This window comes from Rhipicephalus sanguineus, chromosome 3 (assembly GCF_013339695.2).
Source record: "Rhipicephalus sanguineus isolate Rsan-2018 chromosome 3, BIME_Rsan_1.4, whole genome shotgun sequence".
In the NCBI taxonomy this organism is placed as follows: Eukaryota; Metazoa; Arthropoda; class Arachnida; order Ixodida; family Ixodidae; genus Rhipicephalus; species Rhipicephalus sanguineus.
Genome location: NC_051178.1, coordinates 42,603,876 through 42,622,092, shown reverse-complemented (window position 1 = coordinate 42,622,092; position 18,217 = coordinate 42,603,876). Strand labels below are relative to the sequence as shown.

At 55.8% G+C, this 18,217-nt stretch overlaps 1 protein-coding gene across 1 annotated transcript; it reads left to right on the top strand.

The window, feature by feature from the left end:
- The first annotated feature begins 15,922 nt into the window (after positions 1-15,922).
- On the top strand, positions 15,923-16,567 carry LOC119385419 (uncharacterized). The gene has a single exon (XM_037652860.1). The coding sequence runs from the start codon at positions 15,923-15,925 to the stop codon at positions 16,565-16,567; it is 645 nt and encodes a 214-aa protein (XP_037508788.1).
- The last annotated feature ends 1,650 nt before the right edge of the window (positions 16,568-18,217 follow it).

The window sequence follows — 18,217 nt, the reverse complement described above, 5'->3', positions numbered from 1 at the left end:
CCGCCATTTTCAGCGGGCGTGCGACTTACAGTTACATGCAGTATTCCGCAGTCACAACATCTCGGCATTAGCGGTATACCGCAAGCACATTCGCGAGGCGCGCGACGTGCACGTCCGAGGTTACGCGCTCTCTTGCCTGCACGACTACCTGTTCTCTAAGCCTTTTAAAGAGGCATTTGGAAGGCTGCGGCAATTTCGCTGTCTAACTTCTTTGGTGGGGCCGGACGGCACTATCACGTCCACGCATGTAGAGTCTGCCGCGCTACTCTTACGAACACAGATAGCTGTAGACGACCACAGCACGGACGAGCAAATACACTTGCATACGCGGTGGCTCGCTTCTGCGCCATGCAAGTCAACGTATCAAGACGCCCCCGTCACGTATTCCGAGGTAGTGGATGTATTGCGCAACACGCCTAAGAAGTGGGCTCCCGGTCCCGACAACATCTCGCCGGTCACCATGAAGGCGCTCTTTCAGTACCATCCGCGCTTCTTTATAATGTTTATTGCCGCTCTTGCGCTCGGATACTTCCCTCGTTGTTGGCGGACTGCAAGAGTCACGTTAATACATAAGCCGGGTCGTCCTTCCGAGCTCACATCCTCTTAGAGACCAATATGTGTGAGCTTGGTGTTTGGCAAAACACTCGAGCGATTGCTGAACGGCCGGCTCCAACACTATCTTGAGAGACGTGCTCATTCACCCGCGACAATATGGATTTACGCGACGGCGCAGTTCTCTTAGCGCTCCACGCCTTGAAAGAGCACCTGTTACGTTTTAAGGCGCCACGTATGCTAGCCATCTTTATGTCACTCGATTTCCACGGTGCCTTCGATAGCGTATGGCATCCGTTAGTACTCCGATATTTTCAAGAACGCGGCTTACCCAGTGGCTTTACCATGTCTTGCGCACGATTCTTGCCGGCCGTTCCGTATTCGTCCAATCCCATGTGGGACGTGTCGAGTCGCAACCGACGTTGGGCAGTCCTCAGGGCTCTCCCCTTTCCCCGCTCTTTGGAACGTCGTCATAGATAGCCTCTTGTTTCTGCGCATGCCACGGGGAGTCGTCGTTCAGGCTTACGCCGACGACACCATCATTTTAGTGCCGGCGCCCTCGCGTGATGCCCTCGGCGTCTTGGCGTCTTACATCCTGCGCCGTGTCATTGCGTGGTCGCGTGATGTCAAGGTGTCACTTAATTGTGACAAAACATTTTGCGTGCTATTCTCGCACGGCATTGGCGGTATGGAGCGCGTCCATCCTACGGTCCGCCTCGGGCCTAATGAGCCCACACTAACGTTCAAGGATTCCCTGCGAATTCCCGGCGTGATTTTCCACCGCCGCCTTACCTTCTTCCACCACGCCGATTACCTTCGGAACAAGGTCGCCGCTCTTGCCGCTCGGGTTGCCACGTTTTTCGCCATGCAACGCTCGTGCGTTCGCCCTGGCCACAAGGTACTAATGTACCGCCAGGTGATACTTCCGGCTCTCACCTAGGCAAGTGCGGTGTGGTGGGGCGAAAAGCACGTGGATTGCCGTCTCTATGCGCGCATCGTTACCACACAGAGGTTCGCACTATTGGCACTAACGCGCGCCTTTCGAACGACCAGCACGGCAGCGTTGCAGGTTCTGATGCACGCACCACCAATCGATATGAAACTCGAGCGCATCAATGGCGAATTTTGATTATTTATTCTACGTAAATACATCGCGTTCGGTAGCCTCCGATTCCGTCCGGATTCGGTGGCGAACCATCACTGCAGGGCGACCCTTCATCCATCTGTGCCTGCTGCTGTGCCTTTTGCCCGCCTTTCTAGCGCGCAGGCCCATGCCGCTTCACGCGCACAGGCGATCCATGTATACACAGACGGCTCGTACACTGCTACCTCGGCTGGAGCGGCGTTCGTCGTTTTCGGCTTGCCCGACCGAGTGCTGGGTGTCGGTCGCTTTCGACTCCTCCGGGCAACCTTCGCAGACTCTGCCGAGGTAATTGCATTCGGTGAGGCACTACGGCACGTAATTGCGGCACATTATTCTGACCCGGGTGCCTTCTACACCGAATGCCTGTCGCTGCTCCAGGCCCTCGCCTCGCCGCGAAACGCTGAGCCACACGTGCTCGACACGCGGGCGTATCACGGTCGGTACCTGTATACGTATTCCACGTGCCCGGATATGCCGGTATCTTTGGTAACTAGGTGGCAGATTACATAGCGGACCGCGCTGCCTGAGCGGGCATGGATAGATCCCTGCCACTTCCCTTCAGGGCAGTCAGATGCCAACTGAGCCACGAGGTTTTGGCTCTCTGGACGACTCGGTGGCGCGATGAGAACTGCCGCACAGAGCTGTACCGCTGGGTAACCGACCTGCGCTCTCTACCACCGTATTTTCCACCCGCACTTGTCTTTAGTACACTCATGACAGGACACGGTCACTTTCCGCACTATTTTTACCGATTTAATTTAATGCGGGAACCTCGATGTCCCTACGGAGAATATTGCCTCAACATGTCACACGTGCTCCATACATCTCCTATAACAACCCCGTACACATCACGCATCGTACCGCAAACCACGTCCCGCGCAACAATGTACACCGCCATTCTGCAATGCCCACGCAAAAGGGCACTGCTTATATGCGCCGTACGGTCGCTCAGCGACCGCTTGCCTCACGTCCCATGAGGTCAATGCCTGTCGGCATGCTTCTCACAATGACCACGCTGCACACGTAGTGAAGCCTTGTTTGCTGATGCTCACCCAGGGGCCATTCCTGTGGGGCCCTTGGGTCTCGGTGGGCCTATCCACACAAGGCGCAAACTAACGTGAGCGAGCCGGTCAGGCCATACCGGTTTGTCCCTCGCCTACTAATACGACATCTTGTTTCAAGGCTGCCCATTCTGCCTACATCTAGGTTCTGCGGACCTCCGTAGCCAGACCGTGCTGCAAACCTGGGAGGACACTGACGACACCTCCATCTCTCCACGCAAGAAGTACCGCGACGCTTCCTCTTTGCCGGAGCACTCTCCCATGGCGCTTCGACTGCCCAAGGCAGAACGGACAAGCCATCTGTACTGTTCCTGTATTTTGTTAATTTCTTTTTAATTTCTTCTTTTTTAACCTCACGTTCATTGGGCACGTTTACCCCACCGTCTCAGCCTCATTATTCATTAAAAAGACAGCCCGGTTTCTGTGCTCGTCGTCCCAACACCTTAGACCAAAATGCGTTACCGTTGCCCATAATTTTATTTTTTGGCTTTCCTCCAAAATTTGCGCTTTCGGCTCTAATTCTCAGCCCCTTTTCATTTATATTTATTGGCTTTACACCTGGTATGCATCGGCAGGTACAGGTTTTTCCCATGATATTATTTTTGATTTTCTTTTATCCAGCAATGACAATGAATTTTACTGGAGCGGCACTTCGTTCGGCCAAGCAGCTGAAGGAGCGTGTACATTGTCGGGCGGGGAGTTTGACGCACAGTGTCACGAGCGCTCGTGACACTGTGCGGCTGCCTGGTTTTTCGGCTCCTGCCTGGATCTCCGAAAGTTTAGAGAATTTCGTTTTTTTACGCCGATTTCTTGCTGGCCTCGCCTTCCTAAAGGCTCAGGGAACGCCCCCGACGCGTTTTTTCGCAGCGCGAAAGCTTATTTTTGCATTAATTGGCCATCTTTTACCCGTTAGGCCTAGCGGCCATGCCGGGCATGCCTCGCGGCCCTCATGAGCTCCATTAGCTCGACAAACGCCGTTTCGTCGACCGGATCGAGTCACCACGACTTAGGGTCCGATTCAGACTCGGCCTTTTCGCGATTTTCGGCCGCGGGTAACGATATAATAGCAAACATTTCAGAAAATCGAGACCAAGAGGCAAATTCTAGGTCGCAGAGCCCGGACCGCTCTACTGCCTCAGTTGAACAGATGCACATACCCGCTTCTGACAGGGATAATGAGGACGCCCTATCGTGTGTGTCCCAAACAACGGCAGTTTTGACGACGTCGCGACTAGACGTAGGCACGAGGGTCCAGGCACGCGCACGCGAGATCGAGGAGGAGCTGTCTCGATTTTGTCTCGATGCCGGCAACCGCATTCCGTTACATGCGCGCCACTTTATTATGGCAAGGGTTTTTGAGCTTGTAGAACTGTGCTCGGACCTGCGGGCGAGCGCCGCATCGGAGCGTGGGGCGGTGCTGGCCCTCAAGGACCAGCTGGCCGAGACGAGACGCGAAAACACGGCGCTCCACCAGCGAGCCATCCTGGCCGAGTCCCGGTCCTGCCTCCTGCCGTCAGTGCCTGCTGCAGACGCCGCCGCACCCGCGGCGTTTCTCCCAACCTGCGGTGTTGCTGCCGACTTCCGGGCCGGGCCTTCCTGGTCAACAGGCCCCTCGGACGTACGCCGCGGCGCTCTCCTCGGGGCTGGAGCCCTCTGGCCCGTCTTCGCGGACGTTGCGGGCGGGACGTCCGCTCCGGTGCTACCTCCTGGCCTCCACGAGCACGTGACGTTCGTGACGCCACTTGCCCCGTCGACCACGCCTGCCCGGGACACCCTGCGGCTCATCAAGGCCAACATCGATCCCGTGGAGAAGGACATCCGGGACGTCTTGCTCCGCCACACCCGGTACGGCATCACCGTTTTTTCGAACACTTTACAGACACTACACAACATGAAGCGCGCCATTGAGGAGAATGCCGTCATGTGTCACGCCCTCTCGATGCGCATCCCTAGCAAACGCAACCCGCACGTCAGGTTCTCTGGCGTCGATCCCGACGTTCCGCCAGACGACTTCGTCGCTAGGTTAGCTGAGCGCAATCCGCAATTAGGGCTCGCTCTTAACACGTGTAAAGTCAAGACTTCCCTGCGCGAAAGGTCTGGCACACAGGCCATGATCGTCGAGGTCGATCCACAGGCTTTCGCGCGCATCCTACAGCAACCTCGGCTGCCTGTGGGATGGACGTCTATTAGGGCAGTGGAGGACCTGCACGTCCCTACGTGCACGTTCTGTGCACAGTACGGGCACGGTCGATGCTCGTGCCCTTTGCGGCACGATGCGACACGCGCCGTTTGCACGCGTTGTGGCACGGAGGGCCACTTGGGCACGGACTGCGCGGTCCGCACGGGCGACCCCGCCGTCACCTGTGCCGAATGCCGCCGGGCAGGATTGGAGGCCAGCGGCCATCCTACAGGCCATCCCCAGTGTCCGCTCTTAGTGGACAGGGTGTCGCGGTTGCGTGCCCGCACCAATTATGGCGGCACTTAGCGGCGATTCGTCCGCCGCGAGGGGGGGTACTGGGGAGTCTTTAAACGTCCATTTCCTGCAGTTTAATATGGGTCATGCCCGACGCGCCTTTTCCGTCTTCTCGGACAGTATGTCTGAACAAGACGCGCGATTGGCTGCCGTCTCAGACCCGTACCGACCATCTGGTAAGGTCCCTGCGTTGCCGCAGGACTACATCGCCTACTCCATTATTGACGACCCCTCGGTAATGGTAATCACGCGCAACCCACCGTTTGATGTGTGCCCCGTACACGTGTCCAAGCACGTGGTAGCCATATATTGTGAGGCGCGGTCTTTCACATTCTTGTTTGTCTCGGTCTACGCTCCGCCTCATTCGCCTCTCGAGACAGTTCTGGAAGAACTGGAACGAGTTTTAGCGTCGTCCAGGTCGCCCCACGTTGTCGTGGCCGGCGACTTTAATTCCAAACACCGGCTGTGGGGACCGGTAGAGAGCGACGAGAGAGGCTTGATACTAGCGCAGTTTACCTTGGCCCACCGACTCTTGCCTTTAAACGACGTGGAATCCCTTCCTACCTATGAGACGCCTTACACGGCTAGCTGGCTTGACTTATCCTTCGCTACACCGTCGGTCGTTTCCACTGGCTACACTTGGACAGTGCACGACGACAACACCTACTCCGAACACCGCCTTGTTGAGGTGCGGGTAGGCCTGTCACCTGAGCCGGGAAAGCGGCTGACTAGGTACGTGCAGCGAGAGTTGCTACGTGCACTACAGGGGCACCGATGGTTCGGCCGTGCTTCGGGCGCGTGTCTGGGGTCCCCTGACGCATTAGACACCATGTTAGCGTCGTTTTACAACCTTTTCGACCGGTTGTACCGTCGCCACTTGAGACCGCATCGCGCACGTCCCAACAGTAAGCCGTGGTTTACACCCGACCTGGCAATCGAGCGCTCTGCCGTCGCTGCAAAGCGCCGCCGTTTTCAGAGGGCCCGGGATCCTGCAATGCGAGCATTCTATCGCGCGCAATACACAGCCGCCTTGTCCACCTATCGCTCCAACATCAAAACAGCGCGCGACCAGCACATACGTGGGTACGCCCTCTCGTGCGTACAGCGGTCGTTATTCGCCGCGCCGTTCAAGGCAGCCTTTGGCCGCCTCCATCATTACCGTTGCCTCCCGTCCCTTTTAGCGCCCGACGGTACGTGCACAACCACGCATCTTGAGTCGGCGGCATTGCTGCTCCGAACTCAGATTGCGGCGGACGACCCCGCCACAGATGCGCAGGAGCACACCGTCACGCGAGCGCTGGCGACGTTACCTTACACCACGCCGCTGCAGGACGTCCCCTTCTCTCACGAGGAGGTCGTCGACGTCATGCGCCGTACGCCTAATAACTCCGCCCCCGGACCCGACAACATCACGCCCTTGCTAGAGTGTACTAGAACTGTCGAGTGGCGTGAACGCGCCTCGCCGCCTGATGCCTTCCGCGTCGACAGTAGCGGCGGCGCTGCAGTCGCTCGGTACTGAAGGCGCGCGGCGCCGCGCGCTAGAACGGGCCGCTAGAACTGCTGGACTCGTCGGCGGCACCCGGCTAATGGGCACTGATGTGGCTTTCGTTGCGCGTCTATCATTATCAAGCGTAGAAATTGTCGTAAGCCTTGATGGACGACACTTCAAAGCTTTTAATAGATACTTGCTTCATATATGCCTTTGAGAGATACTGCAAATCAGTTCTTGTAGCCGAAGTGACTGCTGGAAAGTGCGCAAAATATAAAAATGAAAACGGGCTGACACCAACCGTGAATATTCACGATCTCAGTGTAATTGAGCCTAACTCATTGCTGGGCTATTTAGAACAATTGCTCTCAATTAACTAGACGCCGAATGACCGCCAGAAGAAAGAGACAGAGGAAACAAAAAGGGCGTGTCTTATTCTGATTTCTTCTGCCTTAATGGTTTCTTTGGTGGTGATTCGGCGTCTCGTTTATTCAGAGTAATTGAGCTGCTCTAATGGAATTTAACTGTGCTCAGAAAGCTGTGTGCTGATATTGTGCCGAAAGCACACCGAACATTTACCGCGCGTTGGCGAAGCTGCGTGTACGGTGCGTATCGTTACAAATTCGCTGTAAATATGACTTCGACATTACGAGGGCTCAAAGGTATTGAAACTCAAAGTTAACTCGACCGGTACAAATAACGGTCGTCCTCAGGTGCCTTGCACGGATATTGTTATTAATTGCTAGGCGCCGGGTGGGGAGGGGATACTTTACTGTCCGTATTTGTGCGTGTAAATATATATCCACACACATTATATATATATATATATTGTAGTGAAGAAGATGAGTGCTACTCGGAAAGGCAGAGGGTACCACTCAGGTGGAAAAGAGGAAGACGTTTGGTTGTCTCGGCGCTTAGGCTGGTTCCGCCATTAGCACGTAACTTGTCTTAACTGTTCCTCTGTTTTATAAACCAGTGCTACTCCTAAACGCCTTATTTTAACATATATATATATATATATATATATATATATATATATATATATATATATATATATATATATATATAAACATAATCTCGCAAAACATAGAGCACCACCGCCCCTCCTGGCTTCACTCTTGACACTTTACAGGCAAAGCAATGAAATTATAATACAAAACGTTGTCAAAAAGAAGTTTTTCTAATGGCATCGATAGAAGGTCAGGAAAAGTGCAATATAAGCTGTCCATTGAAAGTGAGAACAGGCTGTAATGAATTTAGGCAGAATTACCGACGGGCTACATTTACATCTGCGCATTTTAATGTGATTGAGATAAGCCCTGATGCATGAAGTTTGTGCCTCGGAGGTGAACACGCGCCTTCGGCTCGGCTTCCTGGCTCGCCTTCTTGGCATTTTAAGCCCTCAGAGGTCGCATAACCGATGCATCGTAACCGCGGAAGCATGCTGTTGAAACAAGATAGCCTTTCGGCATTAAGGAAACAGCGCAAAACTGGCAGAACTCAGCCGTCACTAATATAAATGTTGCGATAGAGTCATTTGTACTCCGTTTACTCATGAAACAGTCGAGCGCATTGGAGCTCATACAGAGATCAATGCTCTGGATATATCGTAGAGACTGCCGGCAGAAGAATTGTAGGCTTTCGTCGCTGGTTCGTTAGTTCTTCGTAGTCAGTGTTCGTAGTCACTTATAGTGTAGCGCGGCTCGAAGTGCTGCATGCAAACCGCACAGCAATCAGTGAGCAGCTAGATGCATGTGCGCAAAATCCGATTGTCACCTTATTTGGGGGTCGGCAGGCTCCAAGAACAGGGAATATCTCGGCGCAATTTTGGCACGCCTGCATATTCACTCATGCACCATGGCGCGTAGCAGGCGTTGAGACACCGATTGAAGCTCAGTAATGCATTAAACGCGCTCAAAACGCGCAATTGCACGCTTTCGTAGGCTGCGACGAGCGCGCGCCAAATGCAGACGCTCTCCACAGCTTCAGTACAAAGTGACTACAGCGCCGCCGCAACGGTCGCCCGTCGGAGCATCACCCGAGATGCGGCGCGGCCGCTTCGTTCGTTCCACTGCCCCCTTCTAGTACACTGTACCCTTGCTAATGAAATCGCTGTACCCAGAGCCGTATATTCCCTTTGGGAGAGTTCGGCGCTCTTTTGATCTCGCCGCCAGTCTGGCAACAGCGCGCTTCCGCGCCGCCGACGCCATTTTGTGCCGAGGTTTCTCTTGATGCTGTACCCGTGACGTCGCTGTCGGCATTTATGCTTCCTCTGTGACCAACCTGGTGTGTCTTTGCTGCTGTTCGTGCACGTGTCGGCTGCGTGGAACATCGTGGACCTGCACGGACGTCGCAATGGGGGCTTGCAGCGCAGTAGCCCGCGGCGGCGGGAGTTGGCGACGCTAGGTTTGTCACGTTACGTTGACGCGAAAACAGAGCACTCTATACTCCCACTTGCGCGACGCACTACGTCGCCTTGACGCATGCGCAATTGAGCGCACTTAGCGTCTCTTCTTCATGTAGAGACACAGACGCAGTTCAGTCTGGATAACGTCGCCGGCGAGGAATGCAGCATGTCGCATCTCGCGCCGGCTGCTGCCGGGGCGCGTTGACGGACGCTGGGCGCGTCAGTCGCATCGCGCGTTGGCCTATAGAGTGCTGCACGTTTGTTAGCGTAGCGTCACTGTGCCGAGCGTGCGCGCGCGTCGACGTTACGCTGGAGTATATCAGCCCCTTAACTCGCTGAAGAAAGGGTTCGCCAGAGACGGAGCGTTGCGGGCGCACGCCAACGCGAGCTTACAGTGCCGCGGCACAAAATGGCTGGCGGACAGCGCCGCCGCTAAATTTGGATGGTTGTTGGCTCCGCCCCTCCGCCGAACTCTCCGAAGTGTAGAGAAGCCTTGGGACATGGTAATGGGTTACCCTCTCCAGCGCCTTCTAGTGGGTCATCCTCTTTGGCTGCTTGAAGAAAGAACGCCGCTCGCGCAGGGAGTTCGTGCCTTGCCGTGACTGTCGCCATTACTCATTGTCGTTGAGTGCTGTCTATTAAACACCTTAACAATTTGGTGGAGAGTGCTCTGCTCCCATTCAATGCCCCTGGAGCTCCGATCCCGTACCTTGCCATCTACCATGCCTCAAGACGCCGCCCAGCAAAAGCCTCCTCTCGCAGCGAGCACATGTCCCGGTGTCCCCCGTATACGCGACCCACCTATCTTCACTGGCGCCGATAGCACCGACGTGGAGGACTGGCTCGCAATTTACGAGCGCGTCAGCATCCCCAACAAATGGGACGAAGAAGGCAAGTTAAGCAACTTGGTGTTCTACCTCGCGGGCGTAGCAAGCTTGTGGTACAACAACCACGCGTCCGATTTTGCGACTTGGGCCGATTTCAAGACCGCCGTCATCAGCGTTTTTGGCCGCCCAGCAGTTCGTAAGCTGCAAGCCGAACAGCCGCCCATGTCCGAGTCTGACAAGATCCGGAACATTATGAAGGGCATTGACGACGATGCCTTCACCATGTTGCTCGCTAAAAACCCTTCCACCGTGGCCGAGGTCATAACACTGTGCCAGAGCTACGAGGAGCTCCGCCGGCAACGTTCGATGACCCGTCGCTCCCCATCACGCGACGCAGAGCTTGCTGGCTTGGCGGCAATATCTGACCAGGCCGCGTTGCTGGCAGAAGTCAAGTCATTCGTGCGCGAGGAAATTGCACGCCAGATCTCCCTCCTCGCCTTTGCCCACCCGCCGCACGTTCAACAGTCGTCGACCACCCTTCTTCCTCCTCTCCGCCGAGCGATTGAGCAGGAAATTGCGGAGGTCATGCCTGAGTACCACCCGCAACCTCCGGCTCCTGCGCCTCAGAGTTACGCTCAAGTTGTCGCCAGGACGCCCCAAGTAATTCCTGCGGCTGCCCCAATGAGTTACGCCGAAGCCGCCGCTAGACCTCCGTTCTTTGAGGCGGGTGTGCCGGCTACATATGCTGACGCCATCCCTCGGCCCCGACTGCAGCCCACTATGCAGTCATTTCAGCAGCCGACTCGTCAATCACCTACTGCGACATGGGCGGGACCTACCCCGGCGAACCGATGGCGCACCCCCGACAACCGGCCCATCTGCTTTGCTTGCGGATACGCCGGTCACGTGGCACGTTATTGTCAACGCGTGCAGCCGCCTCGAGTCGCGTCACCTGTCACCAGCCAGTCAAGCCGTGCATTCTACGACCCACCTCCACCTATGTCGCCGACGTCACGCCCACCTCCAGCTAGTCGCCGCTCTCCGTCTCCCCGACGTCGGTCACTGTCACCCATGCGGCCTCGTTCGGTCGCACGAGAGCAGGAAAACTAGTCGTCGCAGTCCAGGAGGCAAGGGCTGCGACGCTATCGAACTGTGAAAGCCCTCAGCGAAGTCCATCGAATGTAATCGACGTGCTTGTGGACGGTGTTCGCGCATCGGCCCTTATCGATACTGGAGCCGCTGTATCCGTTATGGACGCAAAACTTTGCCGCTTACTTCGAAAAGTGATGACGCCACTTTCTGGGATGTCCCTTCGTACCGCGAGCTCCCAAAGTATTCATCCCACAGCAGTATGCACTGCTCGCGTCGTCATTCAGGACGTTCTGTACGACGTCGAGTTCATCATAATTGCGGCATGCTCTCACGACGTCATCTTGGGATGGGATTTCCTGTCCCGCCACGACGCCGTAATTCGTTGCGCACCAGCCGAAATCGAACTCTCACCGTTCTCACATTTGACGCCGACAGACAGTCCATCGGCAATGACCAAGATCCTCGTCCAAGACGATACGAAAGTGCCTCCAAACTCGTCAACGGCTGTGTCGGTCTACTGCGCCGGTCTCTCCGACACCACTGCACTCCTTTCGCCATCTGCCCGCGTCTGCACTAGGAAAGGGTTGCTGGTACCTTTTGCGACCGTGCGAGTCACTCAGGGCAGCACCACTATTTTTGTTACCAACCCATCCCCGTGCATTGTTACGTTGGTTCGAGGGGAATGTCTCGGCAAAGTGGAACCCGTTGAAGACGCACAAGTTCTGGACGCACCCGATGACTCGCACTGTACCAGTTCCCGCACCATCAGTGCTGTTTGCACGTCTGATTCGTCACCTACTGATGTATTTGGTCCCTCCATTGCTGACAACCTTACGTCGGTCCAGCGTTCGCAGCTTCTGTGCTTGTTGGATGAATTTCGTCATTCTTTCGATGTCGGGCAAACTTCCCTCGGCCGCACGTCCGCTGTTACGCATCGCATCGACACTGGCGCCCAACCACCACTGCGGCAACGTCCATATCGCGTGTCTCCCACAGAACGCCGGGTAATTAACGAGCAAGTGGACGATATGCTTCGACGCGATGTAATTCGGCCCTCCGACAGCCCATGGGCGTCTCCTGTTGTTCTCGTTACGAAGAAGGACGGTTCTGTGCGGTTCTGTGTGGACTACCGACGGCTCAACAAGGTCACCCGCAAGGATGTTTATCCACTGCCGCGAATCGACGACGCGATTGACAGCCTCCAAGGAGCAGAATTCTTTTCATCTCTCGATTTGCGCTCGGGGTACTGGCAAGTACCCATGGCTGATGACGCTCGACCAAAGACAGCCTTTGTCACGCCCGACGGCTTGTACGAGTTCAACGTCATGCCGTTCGGTCTGTGTAATGCGCCCGCGACCTTTGAGCGCATGATGGACACCGTTCTGCGTAACTTGAAATGGCACACGTGCCTGTGTTACCTGGACGACGTCGTCGTCTTCGCTCCGGACTTCTCCACGCACCTCCAACGTCTGCGGCATGTTTTGACACGTTTGAGCAACGCCGGCCTCCAACTGAATCTGAAGAAGTTCCGATTTGCGGCACGGCAGCTGACAATCCTCGGCTACGTCGTGTCCAAAGACGGAATCCTTCCCGATCCGGCCAAGCTTCGGGCCGTGGCCGAATTTCCCAAACCTACGTCCGTCAAAGAACTGCGCAGTTTCGTCGGACTGTGTTCATACTTTCGACGCTTCATACGAAACTTTGCCACCATCATATCGCCGCTGACGAAGCTCCTTGGAAGTAACGGACCCCTAAATTCGTGGTCGTCCGAGTGTGACGACGCGTTCGCCAAGCTCCGTCGTTTGTTGACGTCTCCTCCCATACTACGTCACTACGACCCTACGGCCCCAACGGAGGTGCACACGGACGCCAGCGGCGTAGGCCTCGGCGCTGTCCTTGCGCAACGCAAACCAGGGTTCCCCGAATATGTCGTGGCATACGCAAGCCGTACGCTTACCAGAGCAGAGACCAATTACTCAGTCACGGAAAAAGAGTGCCTGGCGATCATATGGGCCCTTACAAAGTTTCGACCTTATTTGTATGGTCGCCCATTTGATGTCGTCACCGACCATCATGCACTATGCTGGCTGTCGTCATTGAAGGATCCCTCAGGCCGTCTCGCCCGCTGGGCACTTCGCCTGCAGGACTACGACATCCGCGTGCTGTACCGCAACGGACGCCAGCATGCTGACGCCGACGCCCTCTCGCGCTCTCCCTTGCCTGACGACAATGCCCCCTGCTCAGTATCTCACATAGCTGTTGCTTCAATCAGCGTTCACACCATCGCTACCGAACAGCGCAAGGATAAATGGATCACCTCGCTGATCGACTTGCTCACTGATCCGACGGCAACACCATCCACTCGCGCGTTACGTCGTCAAGCCCACCATTTCGCCGTTCGTGACGACCTCCTGCACCGACGCAATTACAACGCCGACGGCCGCCAGTGGCTGCTAGTGATACCCCGCAGTCTGCGTTCTGATATATGCGAGGCCTTCCACTGCGACCCGCAATGCGCGCACTCTGGGGTATCCAAAACTTACCACCGCATTCGACAACGATACTTCTGGCGTGGGATGTACCGCTACGTGCAGAAGTTCGTTCGCGCCTGCCTCGATTGCCAACGCCGAAAACCTGCAACGCACGTGTCGCCAGCAGGTCTACAACCATTACCTTGCCCTAACCGTCCGTTCGGGCGCGTGGGCATCGATTTGTATGGACCACTTCCTCTGAGTTCGGCTGGTAACCGCTGGGCCATCGTCGCTGTCGACCATCTAACGCGATACGCCGAAACCGCCGCCCTCCCAGCGGCTACAGCGCGCGATGTTGCCTCCTTCCTACTACACCGATTCATACTGCGTCACGGTCCACCCCAAGAGCTTCTCAGCGACCGAGGCCGTGTCTTCTTATCGGAAGTCGTGGAAGCCATTCTGAAAGAGTGCCATGCTGTTCACCGCAAGACTACTGCTTACCACCCGCAGACGAATGGCCTAACCGAACGCTTTAACCGCACGCTCGGCGACATGCTGTCAATGTACGTCGCCGCCGATCACACCAATTGGGATGCCATTCTGCCCTTCGTCACCTACGCCTATAACACCGCCCCTCAGAGCACTACTGGTTTTTCACCGTTCTTCTTACTGTACGGAAGGCACCCGTCGCACACTATCGACACGATACTTCCATACAAGCCGGATTCATCTGAGAGTGCGCCTATTTCTGACACAGCCAGGCTCGCTGAAGAGTGTCGCGAGCTTGCCAAGACATTTACGACGCAGGAACAAGAGCTGCAGAAGAGCATTCGCGATGGCACAACCACTTCTGAACCCACGTTCCTTCCTGGAGCGCTCGTATGGCTCTCGGTCCCTACCACTGCAAGTGGCCTTTCTTCAAAACTGCTGCCGAAATACGAAGGCCCATACCGGGTCGTCGAGCGCACATCCCCGGTCAACTACTTGATCGAACCCATCGAACCAGCTTCGGACATGCGCCGTCGAGGGCGCGACATTGTCAACGTGGAGCGCCTCAAGGCCTACTATGACCCACTCATAGTGACGAGCTGTTAGGTCGCCGGACGGCTCCCTTTTCGTACCCGGGGTAATTGTAGAGAAGCCTTGGGACATGGTAATGGGTTACCCTCTCCAGCGCCTTCTACTGGGTCATCCTCTTTGGCTGCTTGAAGAAAGAACGCCGCTCGCGCAGGGAGTTCGTGCCTTGCCGTGACTGTCGCCATTACTCATTGTCGTTGAGTGCTGTCTATTAAACACCTTAACAGAAGGAATATACGGCTCTGGCTGTACCGCTTCCACCCAGCATTCTTTCTTATGATTTTTAACGCCGCGCTATCGCTGGGGTATTTCCCCCGCTGTTGGCGAAGGGCGCGGGTGACCTTCATCCATAAGCCCGGTCGACCTCCCGAGCGCACCTCTTCATACCGGCCGATTTGCGTGAGCTCCGTTTTTGGCAAGACTCTCGAGCGTTTGCTTAACGGACGACTGCAGTATTTCCTGCACGCTAATGGGCACGTACACCCTCGCCAGTATGGGTTCACGCGCGGCCGTAGTTCGGTCATGGCTCTCCACGACCTCAAGGAGAAGCTCCTTCGTTTCAGAAACAGCTGTACGCCCGCTCTCTTGATCTCCCTCGACTTCCACGGAGCGTTCGACAGCGTGTGGCACCCGTACATCTTCCGGTACTTCCGTGCGCGCTTGCTACACAGCAAGTTATACCATCTGCTTCGCACACTTCTCGAGGGTCGTACGGTGTTTTACAGTCGCACGCGGATCAGGTCGAGGCTTCCCCGTCGCTGGGTAGTCCTCAGGGTTCCCCTTTATCCCCGCTCCTGTGGAGCGTCGTCATAGACGACCTCCTCTCCTTGCGGATGCCGCGCGGCGTAACCATCCAAGCTTACGCGGATGACACTGTCATCCTTGTTCCGGCCGTCACTACCGCCGCACTCTCGGAGCTTGCTTTGGAGGTCCTTCGACGCGTCCAGGTCTGGGCTGACTCTGTCAAAGTGAAGCTCAATCCGGACAAGAACTTTTGTGTCCTTTTCCATGCTGGACTTAGGGGCGTGGCGCGAACGCGCATCGCGGTGCGTCCCCCTGGCGCGCAGGCCGCTCTCGCTTTTAAGGAGTCTCTACGGATACTTGGCGTGGTGCTCGACGCGCGACTCTCTTTCTTCAAACACGCCGACTACCTGCGTGACAAGGTGACTACCTTGGCGGCGAGAGTCGCTGCATTCTATGCCATGCAGGGGTCGCGCGTCCGTCCTACCCACAAGACTTTTGTATCGCCAGGTCATTCTACCAGCATTGACTTATGCAAGTCCCATCTGGTGGAGCGAGTCGCGAGTTGACTGCCGCCTATACGCAAGGATGGTCTCCATTCAACGCGTTGTGCTTCTGGCACTTACAGGCGCCTTCCGTACCACTAACACAGCAGCGCTGCAAGTCTTAATGCACGCCGCTCCCATCGACCTGGAACTCGAGCGTCTTAACGCTGAGTTCCGACTCTTCGCGTTGAGGCGTCACGTCGCCTTTGGCTCGCTGCGCTATCGCCCGGAATGGGTTGCGCTTCCCCATAAGGATGTGGTGCCGCATCCTTCTTTACCAGCCGTTGTCCCGTTCAGGCGACCGTCGCGCCGCACCGCCTGCAACGTCTGCCGCGCTCCCGGCGTTCACATCTACACGGACGGGTCATACACCAGCCTGTCTGCGGGGGCGGCTTACGTGGTACTGGACCCCAACCCTTCCATCATGCGGGTCGGCAAGTTTCGGCTGCTTCATGCCACGTCGGCATATGCGGCTGAAGTGGTCGCCTTTATCGAGGCTCTTAGGCACGTGTTCGAAGCGCGCTACACGATCCGCGTAGCTATCTACACCGACTGCCTGTCAACGCTTCAGGCGCTCGCATCCCCCCAAAACGTGGAGCCCCACGTTATGGAGATACGCCAGCTCCTTAACACCATTCGCCGGCGTTCTCCCATCCATCTGTACCACGTGCCGGGTCCAGGGGCGTAGCCAGAAATTTTTTTCGGGGGGGGGGGGGGGGTTCAACCATACTTTATGCATGTTCGTGCGTGCGTTTGTATGTGTGCATGCCTATATACGCAAGCAAAACTGGCTACGCCCCTGGCCGGGTCACTCGGGAGTCTTCGGCAATGAGATAGCTGACCACCTGTCTCAACGGGCGACACGTGTTGGCCTCCTCCGCCGATTGCCCTCGCCTTTCAGGGCCGTCCGCCGACAGTTTCGCCAGGAACTTTTGGTACTTTGGACGGATCGCTGGCGCGCGGACTTCCGACGCACTGAGTTGTACCGTTGGGTACAAGACTTGCGCGATTTGCCCTCCTTTTTTCCACCGCCTCAGCCCCTTGTTACGCTACTCACGGGGCACGGTCGTTTCCCTCCGTCCGTGCGGCGCGTACAGCGTCGATATGTCGCGCGTGTTACACGCATGCGCGATAACGACGCCATATACCTCCCGCATCAGGCCACAAGAGGCTTTCTTCGCTGGGCGCTATGCGGACGTACTGCAAAGCCCTCACAACCGCGCCTTGCTAATCCGCGCGGTTCGCGCGCTCAGTGAGGCAATTCCTCACGTCTCGCCGTAACGAATTCAGACCACATGCAGATAACCCTGTTCTCGTTACGAGCTCCCATGCACCAAACCACTAGCACACGTTAGGGGGTATTTGCATCGTCGAGGCACACACAGTGGCCATCACGGCGGGGCCCTCGTGCCTCTGTGTGCCTCGTCTTGCAAGCCCCACGCCGCCGCTCCCACTTGGTGGCTGGTGGTGTCGGCCGGGTGTGGCATCGTCAGGTGGCACCACTGCAGACACCGATGGAAGCAGCTCAAGCATATCAAGGACTACTCGGTGCAACCCCTTCGGACTTCTGCCTCAACGCCTGCCGTGTACGCGGGAGACATTGGTGCCCGGTTGCCTGCAGCAGTGAACCACCGGCCTTTTGGGGTGATCTACGGCCGGCTAACTGTGTGGACTGCGTCGTCATGTGTTTTCGTCATGAGACCTCTGTACTGTACTGTTCTTCTTTCCCCGTCACTACTTCTCAACTCCTTCTCATCTCCCCCTTTCTGCTTTCTCTCACCTCATCACTGCCTTCTTTTCTATCTATCTTTACTTTTGCTTTTCACATTTTCCTTTCCGTCATATCCCACACCTGTCATTCTCATATCTTCATTGGGCACGTCACTGCCCCAACCGTCTCTGTCTCATTATTCATTATTCATTAAAAAAAATTGCCCGGTTTCTGTGCTAGTCGTCCCAACGCTCTTAGGACCCACACGCGTTACCGTTGCCCACAATTTTCTCTTATCTAATTGGCTTTTCCACTAAATTTGCGCTTTGGGTTGTATTAAAACCCATTTTCATTTATCTTTATTGGCTTTATACCTGGTATGCTTCGGCACGTACAGGTTTTTCCCATGCTTTTATTTTTGCTTTTATTTTTATCGCAACAATGGGAATGAATTTTACTGGGGCGGCACTTCTTTCAGCCAAACAGCTGGAGGAGCGTGTACAGTACAGGAGCGTGTAGAGTGTCTTGCAGTAGTTGCTTTCATGCAGGGCTGGGCAGAGATACTCAGAAAAGTATTCCGGAATACAGATATCGAAATACATTAACTGGAAGCCTAAAATACAGATA